The sequence below is a fragment of the Labrus bergylta genome, chromosome 9 (genome assembly GCF_963930695.1).
Source record: "Labrus bergylta chromosome 9, fLabBer1.1, whole genome shotgun sequence".
Lineage (NCBI taxonomy): Eukaryota > Metazoa > Chordata > Actinopteri > Labriformes > Labridae > Labrus > Labrus bergylta.
Genome location: NC_089203.1, coordinates 5264730 through 5286266, shown reverse-complemented (window position 1 = coordinate 5286266; position 21537 = coordinate 5264730). Strand labels below are relative to the sequence as shown.

At 42.6% G+C, this 21537-nt stretch overlaps 3 protein-coding genes across 5 annotated transcripts in view; 2 read left to right on the top strand and 1 right to left on the bottom strand.

Moving 5' to 3' along the window:
* Positions 1–2565, top strand: part of agtr2 (angiotensin II receptor, type 2) — a 4477-nt gene extending 1912 nt beyond the window's left edge. Inside the window, exon 2 of the mRNA XM_020629750.3 lies at positions 208–2565. Coding sequence (XP_020485406.1) covers positions 274–1524 — 1251 coding nt within the window. The 5' untranslated portion in view covers positions 208–273 and the 3' untranslated portion in view covers positions 1525–2565. The remainder of the gene's footprint in view (positions 1–207) is intronic.
* Positions 2566–5074: 2509 nt separating this feature from the next.
* Positions 5075–8130, top strand: LOC109981083 (SH2 domain-containing protein 1A). The gene is made up of 3 exons (XM_020629725.3): positions 5075–5585; positions 5905–5968; positions 7482–8130. The coding sequence occupies exons 1-3, from the start codon at positions 5449–5451 to the stop codon at positions 7749–7751; spliced, it is 471 nt and encodes a 156-aa protein (XP_020485381.1). The 5' UTR covers positions 5075–5448; the 3' UTR covers positions 7752–8130.
* A 1152-nt stretch (positions 8131–9282) lies between these two features.
* The window catches only part of tenm1 (teneurin transmembrane protein 1), a 168557-nt gene continuing 156302 nt past the window's right edge, over positions 9283–21537 (bottom strand). For all 3 annotated transcript variants that reach the window (XM_065958726.1, XM_020629724.2, XM_065958727.1), the window contains exons 30-38: positions 20946–21190; positions 19944–20237; positions 18473–18717; positions 17638–17780; positions 15662–15873; positions 14826–15127; positions 13485–14191; positions 12695–12837; positions 9283–10872 (exon numbers count right to left, since the gene is read on the bottom strand). In XM_065958726.1, coding sequence (XP_065814798.1) covers positions 10117–10872; positions 12695–12837; positions 13485–14191; positions 14826–15127; positions 15662–15873; positions 17638–17780; positions 18473–18717; positions 19944–20237; positions 20946–21190 — 3047 coding nt within the window. In that variant the 3' untranslated portion in view covers positions 9283–10116. The remainder of the gene's footprint in view (positions 10873–12694; positions 12838–13484; positions 14192–14825; positions 15128–15661; positions 15874–17637; positions 17781–18472; positions 18718–19943; positions 20238–20945; positions 21191–21537) is intronic.

The window sequence follows — 21537 nt, the reverse complement described above, 5'->3', positions numbered from 1 at the left end:
ATGCCAGATTATTACACCCCCCCTCTCACATGCATTTCATTACTGCCAGACTTCAAGAATGGTGTTGTGTATTTTTTTGCTGTGATTACTTATCAAGTATGACAACTTAAAAAAATACTGAAGCTAACTCAGGGTAGATATGTAGGAACTCTTGTCCATAAAAGGCAGCTGAGTTTGAAATGCTCTTCTCTTTTGTTTTATTTCCAGCTGACCTTGGATAACTGAAAGGAAGAAAGTCGAGTTTTGTGACGCAACTGTACATCCATTTTCATAATGGCGATCCCAAATGAACTCTCTCATTTCAACTCCACCTCATCGCCTTATTCAACAACAAAGAACGATGTCAACACCTCTGTAGCCAATTCTACTCCGCCCTGCACAGACTGGCCCAATGTGCCCATAACCACAGTCATCCCCGTCATTTTTAGTGTAATCTGTGTGCTGGGAATTGTAGCCAACGCCCTGGCAGTGTGCGTCCTAGCCCACACCAATACCTCAAGGAGAACTGTGGCAAACACTTTCATGCTCAACCTTTGTGTGTCTGACCTGCTGTTCCTGTTGTCACTCCCGCTGTGGGCCGTCTACTACGCCCAAGGCTACAATTGGACCTTTGGCTTGTTAGCATGTAAAGTCTGTGGAGGTCTCCTCAATTTCAACCTGTATGCGTCGATCTTCTTCATCACGAGCATGAGTGTGGACCGCTACCTGGCCATTGTGCACCCGCTCTGTTCCCAGAGTGCACGAGACCCCAAACGTGCCCGCCTCACGTGCATCCTCGTGTGGGTGTTGGCATTTGCTTGCTCGGTCCCCAACTTGTGTCTGAGGGAGCTTTATCACCTTAAGGACAGGAATGTGATCGCCTGTGTGATGAATTATCCTAATGACACCTTGAATACAACCCTGGTATGTCTGAAGATTGTTCTGGCCTTCCTCCTCCCTCTACTCATCATCTCTTGTTGCTACTGCAGAATTGGTAGACTTCTGTTGGCTGATACAGGGCTGGGAAGAATGCAGAATCTATCAAATGTGCCCTCATTTAAATCCCAAGAGAGCTGCAGTAAAGCAGAGAGATCTCCAACCCCCTGTGTGAGCCACGGCTCCAGCGGAGGCCAACCTCGGGAGGGAAGGGGCCTCGAGCGGGTGCTGTGGATGGTGGCTGCTGTGGTCCTGGCTTTCTTCCTCAGCTGGTTTCCCTTCCACTGTATGACTTTCTTGCACATACTGCAGATTGAAGGCTGGGTGGACAGCTGCTGGGTCAACTGGTCCCTCAAAAACTTAACCCCCCTCACCCTCTCTTTGGGCTTCTCTAACTCGGCCATCAACCCTGTGCTCTACTGCTTTATTGGAAAGCATTTCCGGGGACATTTGGGAAGGCTCTGCAAGGGCCTCTGTGCTTGTTTGAAGACCCGCGGGGAGAATCAGAGCCAGAAGAGAGGCTCTTTTAGCACCAGGCTGAGCTCCTTCTCCAGAAAACTCAGTGATCTGAAAGACCTGGCGATTGTGGAACACTCAGGTCCTGCTTAGTAAAGCCCTGATTGGAGTCTTTCCCTTCTCATTTACGGGCTTCACACCCCGAGGAGCAGCGGCGATGTCAAGTGGCTGCTGAACTCCAATTAGCATGGATGTGAGAGACGCCACTGTTACTATAACTGACTCAGTCAAATCCCAGCAGAGTGAGATGCTGCAGTTTAAAGACGGAACAAAATGTATAAAAATGTCAGTCTTGAGACTTTGATGCCAAGCTGTGTAACAGACATTTAAATAATGAATTGAATGCTTTAAAAACTACATCAAGCAGCTGTTGTCAGTGAAGAAGCTATACAAAACACCATCTTTACAGTACCAGCTCTACACCAAACAAAAGACAGGCATAGTGACTAGCTTATAAACACAGTGGAGCATTAAGCAGCTACAAAGCCAGATATTTCCCTCAGGATGCGCTTAGTCTTTTCTTTGTCCAGATTTGAAAAACAAAAATTCAGTTATTGTAGGTTGCAGGAAAATGCTTTCAAACCTTCATGGACTCCAGGTTCTCACATTACAGCTACACTAGTAAGCAACTCTTCTTTTCTTGTTTTGACATTGAAGTTGTTGGCTTTGGGGACGATGTACAAAGTTTTGGATGATCAAAAATGATTTACCAAATGCAGAGAAAAGGTATAAAAGAGAAGATCCTTTTGTTGTCTTTGTGACTATCTTACCAGCTAGCGCTTATTTAAAGGTTTTCTGTCGCGCTCTGTTTTAGCTATGATGTACCTCTGACAATGTACAATTCAAAGGTTTGATATTTTTTTTAAATGGTAAGAAAAGTGAGAAAGAAAAGAATAATATCCTTAGAGTTCATATAGCTCCACTGCTTTTTTTGCTATATGGCCAGGCCGGCAGATGAATGGGATATAAATGTATAAGGATGATTATTTCTAATGTTCTGTTCTTTCTTGGACCAAAAACATTATGCGTATACTTGTTTATTTTGTATGGTATTATTATGTAAAGGCAGTTAAGAAAAATGAATATTAGTGTATCTCTTTAAATAACAAATAAAGTTTTTTGCCTAAAACAAAATCCACTTTTTTCATTTGATATGATCCTCAAAATAACTTCTGCTGTTATTTTACAAAAATGGGTGATTTTTTGGTTTTAGTCCATAAGTGACATAACTATTTCCCTTACTTTCTGTTCTCTTACCATCCAACAGCTGTGACTGAGCGCTTCCCCCCATGTGGGAATGAGATGGTTTACTGTCCTACACACAGATGGACATTCAGCTGCAGTCCTTCCCAGAATCCCTTTCATGGATTCTGTACATATCAAGGGCAGATATCATAATCTCATACTAATGTCCATATGATGCATTCCAGTCCAGCCAGTTGTTTGTTGAGGGAGCTGCTAGCTAATCAATGATATATCTGGGACAGTATAGATCCACTGCATTCTGACCCTGGACTGCCTCTCCCCGAAGCTCAGACATGAAGAAGTATGGCCTATATGGTGTAACTTTGCTTTGCTCTGGTAGAGACCTCGGGAGTATTTTACATAAGAAGGCATTTTGTTCATGCTTAAATGATGAAATTGTTTTGATTGATTTATTTAACGTTTTTTTTAATCTTAAGTTTTTAAAGATTAGTATGCCAAACTAAAGGAAAGCCAACTCCATGAAAAGTCACCCAGTCCACTTGAAGCTGCTTGCAGTAGATCAAGCCTCATTAATCTTTCAAACATTCTCCACTGGATGGCGCTAAAGTGCTGTGGGAGCAAGTGAGTAAGATGCCACCGGCTGCTTTTCCAGACAGGGCCCCAGAGTCCCAGCGCTCATGATCTTTCTGAGCCGGGGGAAACATTGCTCTGACACAGACTGATGACTCACAGGCTACAGTTCTGAATGTATAAAAACACAACATTCTCAACAAATGCTGCATTAAATAAAGAGAGCTACCGGCTCAAAGGATACACTGAACAATAAGATGTCAGAGTGTGCAGCGCATGGCTCTCTGAAGGACTCCATGAAGCCTTCATGTAGGCTCCAGACTAGCGGATGAACCAAGATGAGATACATCCTGAGTCCCAACGTGACTAATGAGCTTAAAGCAACAGAAGCTGTGCTATCAACTTCATAAATACTTTGACTGGCATGTCACTGCTGCACACGTTTACTATTTTAATCACCACATCCTTAATTTGACACAGAACAGAACTTAGAGACTGACAGGACAGATTGCAAGATGAGTTTGTTGCAGCTTGTCAGTATGTTCACCACACACACACACACACACACACACACACACACACACACACACACACACACACACACACACACACACACACACACACACACACACACAGCTTCATTAGCTGATTCCTCACTGTTCTACCAAGCAGGTGTGACTGTCCTTGACACACGTTTAATAAAAGTCAAAGCAGTGACGTGTGAATAAGAACATGTGTTACACAGTGAGGGGATGAAAAGAGAAAAGAAGGTATAAAAAAGTAAAGAGTAGAAAGAACACTTACAGGGCGGCTGACCAACTTTTTGCCTTCAAGACAATTTCTTTATCTTTAGATTTTACCATCTGATAGGTCACATTAGTCAGAGTGTGTGTGTTTGTGTGTTTGTGTGTGTGTGTGTGTCATTTCACATCCAGCATAGAAATAAAAAGCATTATTGATATTTATGAACTTTTACCAGCTGTGTAAAGTGATTTATCAAAACGCTTTATACCTGAGTTTGTTGAGTTGCTATATTTCAAAATAAAGATTGTACATTAAAAGATGTCTGAAGGATATAAAATACAGTGTATTGTTAAAAATGTCCCTTTTTTGCTCCAGATTTTTTTTTTTGGTTTATGAGCAATAATTAAAGAGAGCCTGGGTAGGGTTATTTGCAGTTCTACTAAATCTTCTTACATTTTTAATTTCAATACCTGACTGAGGACCAACGCTGTAAAACAATTCAATATTTCAGACAAAAAGCAAATAAGAGAAAAGCTAAAGCAGCGGTGAATACAAAAGGTAAAACTAAGCTGCTGCTCACACATCAGTGCATCTGTATGAACTCTGTCAGGATGTCAGATATAATCACACGTCACTCAAAGGAGACATTATTCAGCAGAATCAATGCAGTAGTTCTTAAAAATACTTCTCAATATTTTGCTGCTACATCTCCTGTATCTTCTTTGAAGCAGGATTTGTACAGAGCACTGTTGCTTGCCATGGGGTAGTATACATTCATATTTACTGCGGGTAAATAATCGGAATATTCCTTCCACTGCTGATTTTTTTGCTAAACAAACCTGGTATAAGGCTACATGGAAACTGTGGTCGAAACGGACAGCGTAAGCAAACTTCTGTTAATAAGAAAACAAAGTGAGGCCTCCTGATGATTTCAGTGGAAAGTCTTCACAGGAACTCAATATATGTTTACCCATGTGAAAACACTGATATTGCTATTTTTTTCATTAATTTCCTCTCTTGTGCTGTCTATTGTTGTGAAAAACATTCAGTTTGAAACTTTGAAGTTATTTCCTGTCGAAAAAATACAAGCATTTCCTGTGAGATACCCAAACCCACATTTTGAGTGTGTGTGTGTGTGTGTGTGTTTTTTTACACATGTTTGTCTTTTAGAGCAAGAGGAAGACTGAGCAGCAAGCCATAAAGGTGTAACGTTGAGAAAGAGCTGCTATCAGTCTGGGTGTAGAAAGTGGAAAATCAGAACACTGGCTTGCCAAAGCTCAGACTGCCTGAGAAACTTCTGAAACAGCGAGAGGCGGATATCAGAGTAGGCAGGACAGCTAGCTCACCCGTGTTCCCAGTGTAGAGCATACACAGTGAAGAGCAGAAGGCTGCCTGCAGTACAAAGTTGAAGTCAAGGTAAAGAGAGAGAGGGCGAGAGGGAACAGAACAGCTGGAAGACGGGAGCAGAACAAAAAGAGGATCTGTATAGAAACTGTGATGGAAAAACTCAATGTCTACCATGGACCCATTGGTAAAGAAGAAGGAGAGCGTCGGCTGGCCAAGGACGGGCGGGATGGGTGCTACCTAGTCCGTAACAGTGACTCTGTGCCTGGCGTCTACTGCCTGTGTGTGCTGTGAGTATAAACACACATTGTGCAATTCATCTCTGGCCTCCTCCTGCCTCATAGGGCCATTACAGAGACCTCTATAATCACATCAACACATAACCTTATTTTCTGCTATTACAGAGATTATTGATCTCCTCCCATTTAAGAAAATAAAAGCACAAAGGCATAAACAAACCGCGTGTTAACTGAAACCTAAGAAATGTGGCGGCCTATTATTTAGTGTGAAATGTGAGTCCCAAAGGAGCAATAACGGCGACGGCAGAGGCAAATACTTATTTCATTAAACTGAAAAATGAACCCAGGGTCAAAATGTGTGTGTGTGCAGGTGCCACGGGTTCGTCTACACATACAGACTTCACAAGGATGATGCAGGGACATGGGCCGCAGAGGTGACACGTTTTATCTTGTTTTTCTTGCTCTTACTCTGCTGACTTTTTTCCCAACCTGAAACCTAACAGAACCAGCAGACTCTACCTCTGTTTGGTATTTATTAGATCTAAGGGTTGTAGGTGCCGGCCTTATTAGGATGCCATGAATTTGAGTCAAAAACATTGTGGGGTTTTTTGCAGGAAAGAAAGGGGGTGCATTTCTTTTTGTTTACCAATAAAAGCCAGTGATTCTCCCTAATCCCGCCTTAAATTCAGGACGCCTCAGCAATTCACTCCAGAGAAGTGAAATGCAGAATTGCATTTGACAGCTTTTCTGATGGGATATGTAATTGAGCACTGCGGGTTGGCAAACACTCTGAGATGTGTGGATGTATAGAAACATCTGAAGGCGATGTCTCTTTCTGCATGACAACTAAAGCAAGATGCTGTTGTAACTACATTTCAGCCTCGCTCATTTTACTGACAGCATCAAGCCAACAGATAGGAGGGGGAAAAAAGCCTTGAATTACACGCATTCCACTACAGGCTCAATAACAGTTTACATTATTCATGTGCAGAATCAATCACTTTAATGAAATATTCCAGGGAACAGAGGTAACACTTGTGGCCGGAGACAGAAACAACCAAAGTGCTTTGCTGTGGAAAGTTCTCCCTCCGTTTGATTAAATGATTTCAAACTGCATTCAAGGAACAAGCTTTACCACGGCTCCTTCCTGCATGATTGATTGCACAGGGTGGAAACAAACAATGCTTTTTCTTTTTTTCTTTTTTAAAAAGCCCTTACTTGACAAAATTACAGTACTTCGAAATATTTCATGTTCTGGTCGAGAGATATTAAATGTTAAACTGATTGCTGTGAGCAAAGTAGGAAATTGATTAAATATTAAACAAAAAATGCAAAACTCCAGAAGATCATTGAAACAGTTGATGTTCAATAAAGGTGAAGTCACTTGTGATATTTCCAATTGAACCTCAGATAACTTTGTAGAAAATGTTGGTTTCTGACACTCAAAGAAGCGATTGTGGGACACTAAGCATCTGAGATTACACATATATATCCTAAAAGAAATGCTTTTGGTTGTCTCGTAATAATTAAAGAGCCCTGGGGAGCTGATGCTTTCAGAAACCACCGCAACAAGAGTTCTTCTATTTCAGCTTCTAAATCCCCCTCGAGTCTCTTTTCTGCTCCTCCAGAGTAGATTTACAGAAATTATAGATCCACTTTCTTTTGCGTCATTGTATTTATGGTTGTGTTATTTTCTTGAACATGAGCTCAGTGTGGATCAGTAGACTCGATACACAAATATAATTGACATGATTCTCAGTCCCTTTGTACTGTGAGTTTCTGCCTTCAGCGTATCTGATATCTGTTATCAGGTGAATGTGTGTGAGCTTATTTCCAGCCACTCCTGTCCTGTCCTGTCCTTTTCATTTCCCCATGGGGTTTGATGTGGAGATGGAAATGGAAAAAGCTGAATTCTCTGCCTTTATTTTCGTCTTTCTTGTGTTTCAGACCACTCCTGGCGTGCAGAAGCGATATTTCCGGCAAATCAAGAACTTGATTTCAACTTTCCAGAAGCCCGGACAAGGAATTGCCATGCCTCTGCTCTACCCCGTCACCGCTCAGAGACGGGCACAAACACACACAGAGGCACAGACGCCCAGTAATAGCCTGTCACCGACACACAGCAGCCCTGATTCTTGCCTCCAGCAGCGGCTGCAGCATGCTGCCGAGGGACAGAAAAACAGGAACAAGAAGGAGGTGCGGCAGGCTGTCGGTTAGGGGCAAACCCAGAGCTCTCCATTGACCTAATTATACACAAAGTGCCGGTTTTTGCGTGGTGCCTGCTGTTGCATTTTTCACGCAGTGTGTGATATAAATGTCATTTCTTTCCAATTAAGCAGCTCCTGTTTGTTAAATCTAAGACATTTAAGATCTAGCGGTGCCTCAGATCTCCTTCCAGTAACAATTTTTTTCCCTTCATACGAGGACGAGAAAGTGCCTCATAACTTGCAGAGCTGTATTGTAAAATATTCAACTGCTGAAACATTAATATCCATTACTGCATTCGTAAGATGACAGCAAATATTGTGCTCTGTTTTCTTAATGCAATTTAGTTATGTGAATGGCAAAGAAAATAAATGACATTGGTTGAAATAAACTCTTTTAAATGAGGTCACCCATACACCGCCATACACACTTGAGCCTCCATCTGACACATAATGTGGAACAAAAATTCAATTTGACATATTGCAGCTCTGATTTCCATGGAGAGAATGCACACTGCTGGAGAGATGGGGGGGGGGGGGGGTGTCTGTCATTCATCTGATTGACATTACTGGCTCTTCATGAAAAAAAAGAGAGGAAGTGAGGGAAAAAGAAAGAGATGGAAGAGGGAAGACGGAGCAAAGCATCTATTCAGCCCAGACAATTCTTCAGTGCAGCGGTCTCCTAGCAACCAGACCCTCCATCTCCTCAGCACAGAGATGAGGTTGGACAGTATCTCACGCAGCATATGGTTTTGAAGGGAAGGTGCATCGCGGCCGATCAGCAAAGTGTTCGTCGGGAACGTATATCACCTGCTGGCAGTCAGAACATATGCATTGTGCGGCTCTGTCATCCACAGCCCAGGAGAGAAACACAAACAATTAATGGTGGGCAGATGGTGGAGTGACGACGGGAGGGAGGCAAGTTGGGGATAGGCAGACGGACGGGGAGGTGGATTAGTGGTAGCTAGATTAAAAAAAAAAGAAAAACAAACAAACTTCTTTGCTTTCTTTTTAAACTTTCTTTTGGGGGAGGAGGAAGGAGGCTTGGAAGTGGTTCACATGTAGTCTGATTGGCATTTCCTAATGAGAGGAGACAAGCTGTAGAGAACAGCACAGCCAACTCCAGGTCCTGCCCCTTCTGCACTCACCACCCACTCGCTGAGCCTCAGCTGTCACATTTCTTTTTCCTTTCTTCTGAGCTTTTTTTTCCCCTCTCTCTTCCTTCTTCTTCTTCTTCTTCTTCTTCTTCTTCTTCTCTTCCGACAGACGCAGGTTCCTCATGCATATCTCAGTTTGAGCCATAATGATGGGTGATAATGACAGTACAGATTTGAAAGTTACAAACTCTCAGAAACAAGAACAAAGAGAGCACAACAAATGTGTGGAGAGAAGGCGCAGAGACAGTGAGGACGTGAGAGAAAGCGAGAGAGAGAGAGAGAGAGAGAGAGAGAGAGAGAGAGAGAGAGAGCGAGAGAGCGAGAGAGAGCAGACGCAGAGGGAAATAACAAGCAACAATGTGTATAAAATCTCATCGAGCAATCTGGTAATTCACACATAATAACTTTAATCAGCATTGTAACCCAATAAAGTCAGATTTTTCAGCGAGAATATTTACTATAGCCATGTATAATTCTTTGCAAAAATGTAACTGTTTTTTTCTATTGATTAACAATACTGACACTTACTTATGAACAACAGAATTTCCAGTTGAGCACTTTTTTCAGTGTGAAAGCACTGGCTATGTACATTCTTGATTTTTAATATACACACTCATACAAACTACTGTTGGAGCACACCAGAGGCGGAATACCAGGAGAGGTTTTCCTTCTCTAAAGGGGAGTGTCAGAGTCAACAAGGCCTCTCTTACACAATATGTAAACGATAGTATATCCGAGGTAAACCATGTAGGAACTCAAATGGCAACCGCAGAGCTCTTGATTTGAGTCATGAAGAGGATCATTCACTGGCTATCCTAAAGTCTTCATTCCTACAGTTCAGTGAACAGAGAGCCTAAAATGATTAACAGTGTTGAAACAGCAAATGACAGTCTGTCCATCGGTCAGTCCGTCAGTCGGTCGGTGAGAGCGTCAGTCGGTCAGTCCCGGCGCCGGTCGTATACAAAAAGCAAAGCCACAGCCAAACCACACTGCTTGTGCCACTGTTAGAAATCGGAGAAACTGGACGATAATAATAAAATACCATCATTTTGTCACAATTAAAGGCATTTGGAAATATTTTTTTCCCCAATCTCTCCTCTTGTTCTTCTCCTGTTGTCGTCTTCTTTTTTTTTTCATACAGTATAGAAACAGTAGAACAAATCAGAGTAGAGTAGAAACAGGCAGTCTTTGGTGGGGTGGGGGGCTGCTCATGTGTCTCTGTTACCTGCCCCCCACCTCGCTCAGTGTCATAAAGTGGATGTTGGAGGGGCAGTCGGACAGCTCGGGCTGCTGCTCTATAGGCAGGGAGTAGTAGCCGTCGTAACCCTGAACCAGTCCTCCGCTCAGCAGCTGCTGCTTCTCCGCCTCACTCCACGCCCTGCTCCCCGCATCCCCTAATTCCACCCTCTTCCTCTCCTTCTCCCACGCCCCCTCCACCGCTCTCTTCCTCGCCTCCTCCTTTACCCGCGCCCTCTCCTCCTCCTCGCTGCCGCCGTAGCGCACGCACAAGCACAGCGCTCCCTGCTGAAGGGTGATGTCAGCGAATCGTCGAGTCCTGCCGTTCACCAGCGCGCTCATCTGAGAAACACTCACGTTCACTCCACTCTCTAGGACACGCCCCCCGACTCCTAACCCGAGAGCGAGGTCTTCCTCGATGGGCCGCGACTGGAGGAAGTGATGGGTGTCGCAGCCGTGCACGGTGAAGCTCAGCCCACTCAGGTGCACGGCGTTGTTTAAAATGGCTGCCACCCGGCGACTATCTTCACTAGCTACGCCGATGACCTCAGCGCTGACACGACCATGGGAGACGGCAAAGCGGATGCTGGGGCCCAGAAGGGAGGGTCGGGATCCGAAGGGGGGAGGGTGTGCCGGTCTGTGACAGGTTGAGCCTACAGGTTCTGAGACAAGAGGTAACCTCTCCAGAGAGATGAAACTCCTCAGCTGTCTCCGCACCTCACACTGGATCCCCAAAACCACCTGGGAGGAAAACACAAGCAGTTAAGTAAATATAACACAAGGTTAAACTGACCTCATCATAGATAGATAGATAGATAGATACTTTATTGATCCCGAGGGAAATTCAAAGCATCCAGTAGCAGGTTACAAAGACGTACATGACATGAAACATTTGTTACAAATTAACCACAAAACCGACGCCCCCCCCTCCCATACATATATATTAACCCGAAAAAAGATTTAAAGAATACCCCTAGATGAATCAAACTTAAACTGAGCAATTAATAATAGACTTATATAAGAAATGTACATAACCCATGCAGGGATAAAAATATATGTGTGATTTAAACAAGAACCTATAAACAGTTGAGGAAAAAATCTGTAATTAGACCTGAATATAAAAAATAAAAAGTGTTGACCTTCTGAAGTTGTGTTGTTTATATATGTACAGCAATGTTTAAAAAAGCAGATAGTGCAGAGTTATCAAAAACAGACATTAAATAACAGGCAGTGCAAACATTAAAGGTGCAATTTAAATAATTGGGAGGTTAATCTTTTTGTTTTTGTTTTAAGGTGTTGGACTTGTGGTTACTGGATAAGAGCAGGTGTGTCTATAAATCATCCACCTGCCCTTTAGATTACATTCCTACATGGAGTTTGAAAGGTGTGTTTCAGACATTTTAACTATTATTAACTGCTCCTTGTTGATGAGGTTTTCCCTCTTACTTAAACAGCCCATGGTTTACCCCCTTTTAAAGAAACTCTCTTAATCCCTTTATTTCAATGTCTCCAAGCTCCCATTCTCATCTACAATGTGTCCACTCATCTGATTATTTTACAATCAGATGAACACCCCCAACATAGCACTGAGAAAGCTCTGGTTGAGGTTTCTAGTGATCTTCTGTTTGCAGCTGACTCTGGACTGCACTCTGTCTGAATTCTCCTAGACCTCAGCTCAGCCTTTGATACAAGGAACAAAGTCTTAATCTGACATCTGAAGTACACTGTTGGCAGGTGTGGTGGGGAACTGGACTGGTTCCATTTCCTATCCTTCAAACTGGTCTTTTTCTGAAATGCTTGGTGATGCTTCTACCTCTTGTGATCCTGTAAACAAATGTTCTACAGCCTAACGACTGTAAATCTTTCTGTATTCCTCTGGCCCCAGTAATAGCTACATTAATAATACTATACTGTACAGTAGTTATACCATTTTTGTCCAAATGTTAAACTCCATGAAAATCATTCACATTCAAGATAAATGGAGCCGGCTTAATGTTTGACTGAGATGACTTTAAAAACTATTCACCAAATATCCAAAGACACAGTTTTTTCAGTTTCATTAACATTTAAAGAACTAATAAGACACTGTTTTAAAAAAAAAAAAAAGAAGATTACATTCATAAACTATTACAATTTGTTGTTATGTTAAAAACACATTTAAAAAATGTGTGAACAAATGGATTATTGAATGTTTATTTATTGAACTTTAGCTTAAAGTTTTGTACTCATATATGATCTTGTTCTTTCTTCTTTTTTTGTACAATAGTTTTTATCCTAGCGTTCTGTCTTTTATTGTTGTGCTTGTTTGTTTTTGTGTATCTTTGAAGCATTTTAAAGACCCATCTAGCTGCAGGCATTACAAATGAGCTTCACCTATGATGACTGTCATGTGTGGCATCAACTGACTTGCTCCATACTTGTCCCTATACACATAAACATGAAATAAATAACTATATACATACAGAGGGATAACCACACATTAACACAGGGAGGACTCTTGAATAAAGCTAGTACTCATGCAGTTGGCTGCAGTTTGTAGTTTGCAGTCGGGGGGGCAGCTCACCTTGCTGGAGTCCCAGTTCTGTGTCTTTGTCTGGGTCTTCATCAGTTCATATGTTTGTTCCATTCTGCCAACATCAGGCTTTGGGAAGCCTGGGACAACATTATGAAGCTGGAAGCCAAAAAGCTGCAGCCAGCTACCGATGTCTGAACACACACACACACACACACACACACACACACACACACACACACACACAGATACAGAAGAGAAAATTGCACGGAGGTAGAAAGTTAGAATATACTGTGTATACTGTGAAGCAAACAAAAAGTCATAAGGCCAGGACACCAAGATCTTGTTCAGGAAATCACAAAGTATATGAGCATAATACGTGGCAGGGATGGCTCGGCTGGTGTTTCCCTGACAAACAGATTCATTCTGTAATAAACAATCCTGCTGCAGGGAAACGTGCCGGGCCAAATGAATGTTTCATTAACCAGAAGGACATACGCCCCCACCAACATCCTATATTCATTCTCCTGTTCCATCTCTCTCCCACGCCTGACTTTCTATTTTGCCTCTCGGGGAAACAGTATGTTCTTGACAGACAGAGGGAACAAAACACAACAGTCTGTGTTAAAAAACAAGACGATCTGAGGACTGGCTGTCCTTTATGTTGCCAGAACATTCTGTCTGTCACATCTTCTGTCTGCCACACAGCTCACCTGTGGTTAGATGTGCGGCACCATTCACGTATGTTTTCCCCCCCTGAAGCAGCTTGCGTAATTCAGTTACTAACTGATTCAGTGTTGAGTTTAAGAGTGAATCAGCGTGTGTGCTGTGTGACGCTCACCTGTAGTAAACTTTGTAACTTCCTCCACTCTGCCAACCGGGCAGTTGTTTTTGAAGGCGTACACGTTAAACGGCTTGGGCTCCTTGCTCAACTCCCCCCATAGTTCATGATTGGGTGAGGTCCATCGGCCGGCCAGCGTGTCGTAATCCCGCCTGCCCAAGTGGACCAGCCGTGTGAGAGGATCGTACAGGCCTCCGTGGAAGCCGATGACAAGCTGGAAGTCAGGGTTGGTGTCCTGGTAGACCTCTCCATACGGAGTGTAGAGGATCTCTTTGACCAATCGCCCTTTGCTAGAGAACACAGCTCTTGGGCTGCCCACGCTGTCGCAGGCGACATAGTACTCTTCCCCACTGCTCAGCTCCATGGCGATGAGATGGCCCTGCAGGTCGTAGTACAGTGACGTGATCAGATTGCTGCTGTGGTTGTACATGTGGCTGACCCTTGTGGGATGTGACAGATCGGCGTAAAAGAACTGCAGCTGCTCGCCCTGGCTGCTCTTGGTGGCGACACGCCGACCCAGCCCGTCGTAGCGATACCACACGGTACGCTCGGTCACCCTGTTGAAGACCCGGGTCAGCAGGCCGTTGGAGTTGTAGTCAAACAGATCGTTGGCTCGCTGGCGGAGGAAGCCGTCGTCATCCACGCTGTACTGTAGCTCCCCAAGGTGTGTGATGCGGTCTCTCTGGTCGTAACGCAGCGGCGTCAACCTAGAAATAAAACCCATACAGAAAATGAACAGTTATATTTCACACAAGCTTACAAAAGTTTGTTTAATATCAATTTATCAAGACAAATAGGAGTCAGAAAGAAAAGCTGTACCCATGCACAGCAGTGCCAGACTAACAGACAGACTGTTTCATGTACATTGTTTTCCTCATGTTCACTAGCTTAGCATGCTAACATTAACCTATTAGCAGGTAGCACAAAGAAGGATTCAGTCTCAGGGACACTTTAACTAAAGTACTGAAGAAAGTCTTTATTTCACCTTGCCAAGAAAGGGGCGAGAGCGCTAAGTGATAAACCTTCACTCTTATAGGGTCATCAATGAATGGTGCACATTCATGGCATACCAATAAAACTTTCACTCATATTGTAACCTCATTATAGTAAAAGAAGAAAAGTCAGGGGAATTAATCACTTTGGGATCATGTATTTCAGAACAAAGTTCAGATGCATTCCACCCAAGAGTTGTTGAGATAAAACAAGTCTAAAGATGACCAAGACATTACCATTCCCAGAGCATGGCTAACGCAGGATGATAACACTTCAGTGAAATGTGTTGGAGAAAGTACAAACACTATCTGCTCTTAAAAAAAGATAGTGAGGAGGTGACATACTAACCTTGCACTAGTCCCATGGCTGAGCAGGTTAATGTTTCCGTTGAGGTCATAGCTGTAGCGCCACTGAGGGCGCTCATTAACTGATGCACTTTGCAGCTGGCTGTCTGCATCGTACTCGTATGTGTAGCGTGTAACATTACTGTCGACGCCCACCCTGATGTCACAGGTGGTTGTGCGCCCTGCCGAGTCGTACTGTATGGTCATCCAGTAGGCGATGGATTTAAGGATCTCATACTGGACCTCTACCACCTGGCCATAGGAGTTAAACACCTTTGTGTGCTTCATCAGATGAGTGGTGATGACCTAAACAACAGGAAATGAAAGGGGTTAGTCATGCTACTATTTACAGATGTGATCTCACAAACAGCTCTCAGTTTGCATAACAAGCCGACATTGAGTGTAACTTGAGTGTCAATTTGCACATGTGCTTTTTGTCAAATGTAAGTACAATATTCACATTGTTTTTAGCGCATTATTTTTCTCCTGAGATAAGTATTTGCCTATTTAGCTGCTTAAAGCTAAATGCTATGATAACCAGTCGGTTGCTAACTTTATCAGTCCATAAATTAGCTAAAGTGTTGGGTGCATCAACAATGAACCAAAACAAAGTTTGAGGCAAAAAACCCACTAACAGGCGGGAAGATGCTAATCCTGTTTGTTAGATTCTGTTGTTCACTATTTCATATAAATGAGACACTTTTTTACCACTGCACAAACCCCTTATTTAATTGTTACATTAAACTCCATATTTAATGTAATCATATGTACAACATGTATTTATAATAATTACACATATAATGTTGCCTACTCTATTTTGGATGACAGAGTTCTTCCTACCTGGTTGAGGTCATAAAAAATAACGCTGAACTTGCCAAACTGCTCAACCCTCCCTGATACATCGACATAACGGTACAGATCAATAGGTAGAGGGGTCTCATTGATGACTGCCTGCATGCTCGTCACTCTGAAGTTGTTGTAGCTGTAGTCGAACCGGGCGTTGACCAAGCCTTCTTCGCTGAAGCGGAAGATCTGCCGACTCGTCAGGGGACCTGTTTGAAGGGATCAGAGTGGCTTCATTAGAGAACAATACACAGATGTTTAAGGATCCTGCATTAGGATGTGCATGAACAACACACATACCACAGACGCATTTGCATACACAGCCCCCCCTGTCGGCCATCATGCTACCCTTGCAAGGCCTCTTAATTAATTCAAATCAAGGACTAATTCAACATCATTAACACAGACACACGTAGTGCAATCCATTCAATCTTAACTATCTCCACATCTCGATGGCATTTCCAGTGGTGACCTTTAATATGGAGAGATAATGAAATCTAAAGACAATAGCCATGATGAGCCAATGTGCTGCTTAATGTCAGAACATCAACTTTAACAACACTATTCATCACCTCTGCTGCAAGCTACTACAGCCTAGCCTCAATTTGGGAAAAGGCCTGCTAATGAAACACCATTATGGTGCTATTTGAGATGACTCTGATTGCAGTTAAAATGACTTAGTGTCTGGCTTTGGAGACTACAGAGAGCTGGATCAGCATTACATCTTCTATTTTTATTTTCAGGGGAATGTTGATTCTAAACCTGCGCTAATGGGAAAGTGGCAGAAGCACAGAGAGCGATGTGGAGGCTTTTCTACAGCCCTAGGGAACTCACAGTCTGTTCGTCTCGCTTCTCTAGCTGTCACTTCCCCAAGCTGTCATCTTTTCCTCTCCTTTTCTGTTCCTATTCTCCCTCACCTACCTCTTTATATCTCTGTCTTTCCTTTTTTTCATCCCTACTCTTGCTTGTCTCCTCTCAAGGGACAATTACCACTATCTCTCCTCTCTCCAGGTCTCCGTTTGTTCTGCTGAAATGAGATCAGTTAAAGGAAGGTGAGAGTCTATTCACAGTGAGGGCAAAACGATAAACACACACACACACACACACACACACACACACACACACACACACACACACACACACACACAGCTGAGCTTCGCAGATTAGTGACACCTGATCACTGCGAGCCAATCACAAAGCCATGTGAAGTGAACCAGCAGCAGAGATGAGAGCATTCTCAACGACCCTGGAAAGAATCTGTAACTTGGGGGAATTGGTGAACTGTCTCATAATGACAACGTTCCAAACATATCACAGCCACAGCTAAAGGGGCCCATTGATGGTCATTGTATTACTGGATAATACTGCAATGTGCAATGTCTCTTTCACTAATTTTCTGAGTCATATGTGAAACAATTGTCCTCCTATTAGAGCTTTAATAGATGCCCTCGGGTAGAACTTCATGACTTTCTGCCCAATGCAGATATAAGTGCATATATGCACACAGACAAATTATCGCTTACAATCAGGCAACCTGAATGTATCATATTCACACAAGACCCAGCACATCAGACAATCGCTGGTTTACTTTGATAAGGCAGCCTGGTTGCTGATGTAGGAAAGAGATCGCAAAGCTGAGAGCCCAGTGGGTGGTCTCATATATACAGCTGTGGTAGACCACAGTATCTTCGCTTGAACACGCTCGTCATTACTCACACTTCTCAATGCGGCTGCCTCACTCTCAGGTGAATGGCTGACTAAAAGCAAGACTACTGAGTTTGATACCACCCAAAAAGTAACCAAAGATGAATGATTGTACTTGTAAAAGTATGGATGATTTGAGTTGTGCACATAAGATTATGTTAAGTACAGAGTTCCTTTTAAACAACTGATTTAAAGACAACTCCCTGCACATTTTAAATATCTCAATGTTCAGGCTTTGCCACACTGTGTAAGTGCTTGTGTATGTGTACCTGTCTGTCTGTATCGTATGGAGCTTATGAAGCCATTATGGGTTAGATGAATGGTCTTCACAGTGCCAGAGGCGTCGTCATAAGTGAAGGTCACCAGGGTGGAGTCATAAACCACCTCAGAGAGCCGCGCCGCTGACGTATACCTTTAAAAAAAGGAGTACAAGAAATACATTTAGAGAACAAATACTGAATTATTTTAAGAAATGTAGTTTAAAAGTATTGATATTTTTTAGTATAACATTGATCTTCAATATAAAACCCCATGAATAATACAAAGATCCCATAAAAAACAAAAAAAACAAGTCACATCATCCTTCAACATTTCATCAAATCAGACCAGCTGCTGTGGTAGTTATGGCCTTTCAAATCTTGAAAATGGGGCCGTTTATAAAACTGTAGTGTCCTCAGCGAGCCGTTGAGTATTAAAAAATTGTTAAATGCCAGAACGCTGCCCGCATCAGTCCTCCAACTTTCATCAAAATCAGATCTGTGGTGTCTGACATGCTATGATGATAAAACATTTGACCTTTAATCAGTCTCGCCATTAGTCCAATCAAAGTAATTTGTAAGGACAGCTTGGTGTGTGTGTGTAGCACGTAACTAGACTTAGAGCAGTAATAGGGCCATTACATTTCTGAGATTAGCCTTTAATTATGGCACCTTCAGCAAGCCAATCAGTGTTAGGTTTTTAAATGGCTGAGGATTCCTATATGCATTATGCCTCTTAACTTCCATAAAAAACTAAAAAAAAAACTAAAATTCTAGTGTTACAAAGGCCACATCTTCCTAACTTTGTAGCCAACAATCAGCTATATTTCAGTGACCTGAGTCGTACCTGTAGATGGCACTGCGCCCTGTTCCCAAGTACTGAGTCCTCAGCAGCCGCCCATCCAGGGTGTAGTCCTGCATGAAGGAGGACTGGCTGTCAGGAGGGGTGTAAATGTTCCTGTAGTAGCCGATGGACAGAAGCGACTGCAGTGTGTGTTTCACCATGCTGGGCATCGTTACGGCAACCAGGCGGTCCGTTTGGTCGTACTCAAAGACATAGCGCCGCTGGCTATGCAGGAGCAGCATTATGGACTGTGAGGACACAGACAGATGAAGAGGGCAGTTTTAATAGTGCAGCACTGATCTGTATTTCTGTCTGATGTCTTTGTCTAATGCAGTGTCATCCAGAGAAGGCTTTGAGTCACCAAAACGTCTGAACTCCAGGAGAATCTATTCATTAAAGAGTTAATCACTGATGGAGAATTACCACTTGAAATGTAAGCAAAGCAAAAAAAAAAAAAACATCGTCCAAACTTGGAGTTTTTAAAAAGACAGGAATATTTAATTGAATATTAATTATTTGTATTCATTTTTCAGGCAAGCTTTTAAACATCTGTATTTAGTGCCCGTAGTTATTCTCACAGTTTCTACTGCAGGAAAAATATTTTGTGTAAAACACTTCTCTCTTTAACAGTGAGGTATAATATTACTCTATTAATATTACATGCAGGTATTATTAATTTCAAGATGGTTCCGTAATATAAGATCATTTACACTCTAATCTGACACTAGATATATTTCAGACTGAATCTCATTTCATTAAATATTACAATTAACATCAAGGACGGAAATTGTAGCTGGATAGCTTCAGCTTTTTACACTCAAAGGAACATATCTTTGTATGCTTTATCCCATGTAATGAAATTCACATGAACTGCACATTAGTAGAAAGCATGGCAAGTATTTACTGTAAAACCTGCTTTAGAGAAACCACTGGTTTCATTTCACCACTCGCTGTAAAGTAAGGTACAGAGCCTTGAAGCTTGCCAGTTACATAAACCTCGGCAATGACTCTTGTGTCTACCTTTACTGCACTTCATGCTATGGATCCCTGGGTTCAGATTGATTAGAAAAAGTCTACACGATAAATGAACTTTGAAAAAGAGAACACAGAGCAGAGCTATCCTTCAATCTGCAGAAGGGTGGCCTTTGTTAAGTTGAATGAATGAACGTGTTGAACCAATGGCTGCCTCAGAGAGATAAAAAAACATACACCATGGTTGATGAACTGCAAAGGATCTGTTTTAACATGTTCACATCGCCTCACCAAGTAAAAGTATAACTTGAAGTGTTAGTTTTTGTTTCAGAAAGGTGTAATAACCTTGAAGCAGTAAACAAAGGAAGCGCAGGTGTGCTAGATTTCTGCTCACAGCGAAGATGAAAAGAAACAGAAGTGAAGCCATCAGACAAATCTCAGCATGATACACAAACAAAATCCCCCCCAACCTCAATATGTTTCTAAAAGGAACAGCTCTTACTTTGTCTGCATATGTGTAGCTCCAGATTTTGCCGTTGACCCAGGCTCTGGACACCACCCTGTCGTTCTCATACTCCAGACGTTCAGACCATTCTCCTCGGTGTATGGCTGCCAGCAGTCCTCCAGCTGAGTAGCTGATGTTTACTTCAGTGTATTTGCTACTTGGGGACCAGACCACAGGTCGACCGAGAGGGTCATACTGGATGTGAAGGGTGAACTTCCTGTGGTCATCGTAGATCTTCCCTACTCTGGTGTTCTGGTCAAAGTCAATGGACAGCAGGTTCCTGTTATGGGCCTAAAATTAAACAAGCAGAATGTTAACTAGATGAAGAACATATAAAGTGTGAGTAGCATTTCTCTCAATAACAGTAGACTTGAGCTTCCATTGGGGATAAATAAAGTATTTAAGTCGAACGAATACATCAGTAGTTGAGACAAATTAATTTGGACATTTTTTTAGGACACTGGACCTGAATAATAAACAATGAACTGCCTCGTGGGCACAGGGGACTGAGTCACAAGGCTTGATAATTAATTAGCACACATCAGATAAAATGTCCTTTTTTTCTATTTCATTACATTTTCTGTTTGTCTGCTTTACTTTTTTCTGTGCCAGGGAAAAACAGACGAGGTGTTGCAGTTGGCGTGTGCTTTGTGGAAAGTACAGCGAACGGGTTCCGAGTCAACTGGCCTATCAGCAGACTCTCGGTGATGTCATTAATCTGTCATAAGATCCAACGAGTGTCCTCACACCAAACTGTACCACGAGTGCTCTACAGCCTGATAGATTGCAAAGGCCAGATTGCACAACTTTTGGTAACCACATGTCTGAGGTGTGAATAAGGTGATGTAAATTGACCTTTTTAAACAGCCTTATGTTAGATTTAGCTTGAGTTGTTTGTTACCAGAATGTTTTATGTTGTTGATCTTGTTTTGTTTGTGTAGTAATGAATAAGGATAACTTATTTTTTAGTTTACTGAAGAATAAGTTGGTGAGTTTTACCCTGAGCCTGCGTTCATAAGTGCTGTAGTTCATCTTGCTCTGCTCCTTCCTCTGCCTCCACTCTATCAGGCTTGGGGCGTGGTCTCCGGGCAGACTGATGTTACACCGGCTGGCTGTGGGACTGACTCCTCCCCCTGCACCTCCGGGAAGGAGGGGCTCCGTGCTGAGGGACAGCTCCATCCCACTTGCCAGCGACACAAGGAACGAGCCATCAGCGCTGACTCTGTACGAGCTCTGAGCATGGTCTGGAGGTCGATAGAGTGTGTGGGTCACACACGTACGGAGATGCATAAACAAACATGCAGCCCCACAAAACCCACACGCACGTAGATGCAGATACAAAGTACCGGATGAAAAAAAAAGTGTGAGAACACGTCAGTGTCTGTCTCTCAGAAAACAGTCTTTAGAAAAACCTACGAGATACAGCAGAAGAGTACATAATGAAATGAATACGAGTCTGGCTTTTTGTATGCATGTTTTGTTTGAATTAATTATCAAATTTTCTGTGCTTAGCGCTCTCTCTGCAACATTCACGCTCTATTGTACCTTTAGAAAGTGTTATCTATTCAAAAAGCAAGCAAGAGAGGAGGAG

Coding starts and splice junctions, on each gene's coding strand:
- LOC109981083 (XM_020629725.3), top strand. CDS start 5,449: ATGGAAAAACTCAATGTCTACCATGGACCCATTGGTAAAGAAGAAGGA. Junction 5,586..5,904: donor GTCTACTGCCTGTGTGTGCT/GTGAGTATAAAC, acceptor GTGTGTGTGCAG/GTGCCACGGGTTCGTCTACA. Junction 5,969..7,481: donor CAGGGACATGGGCCGCAGAG/GTGACACGTTTT, acceptor CTTGTGTTTCAG/ACCACTCCTGGCGTGCAGAA.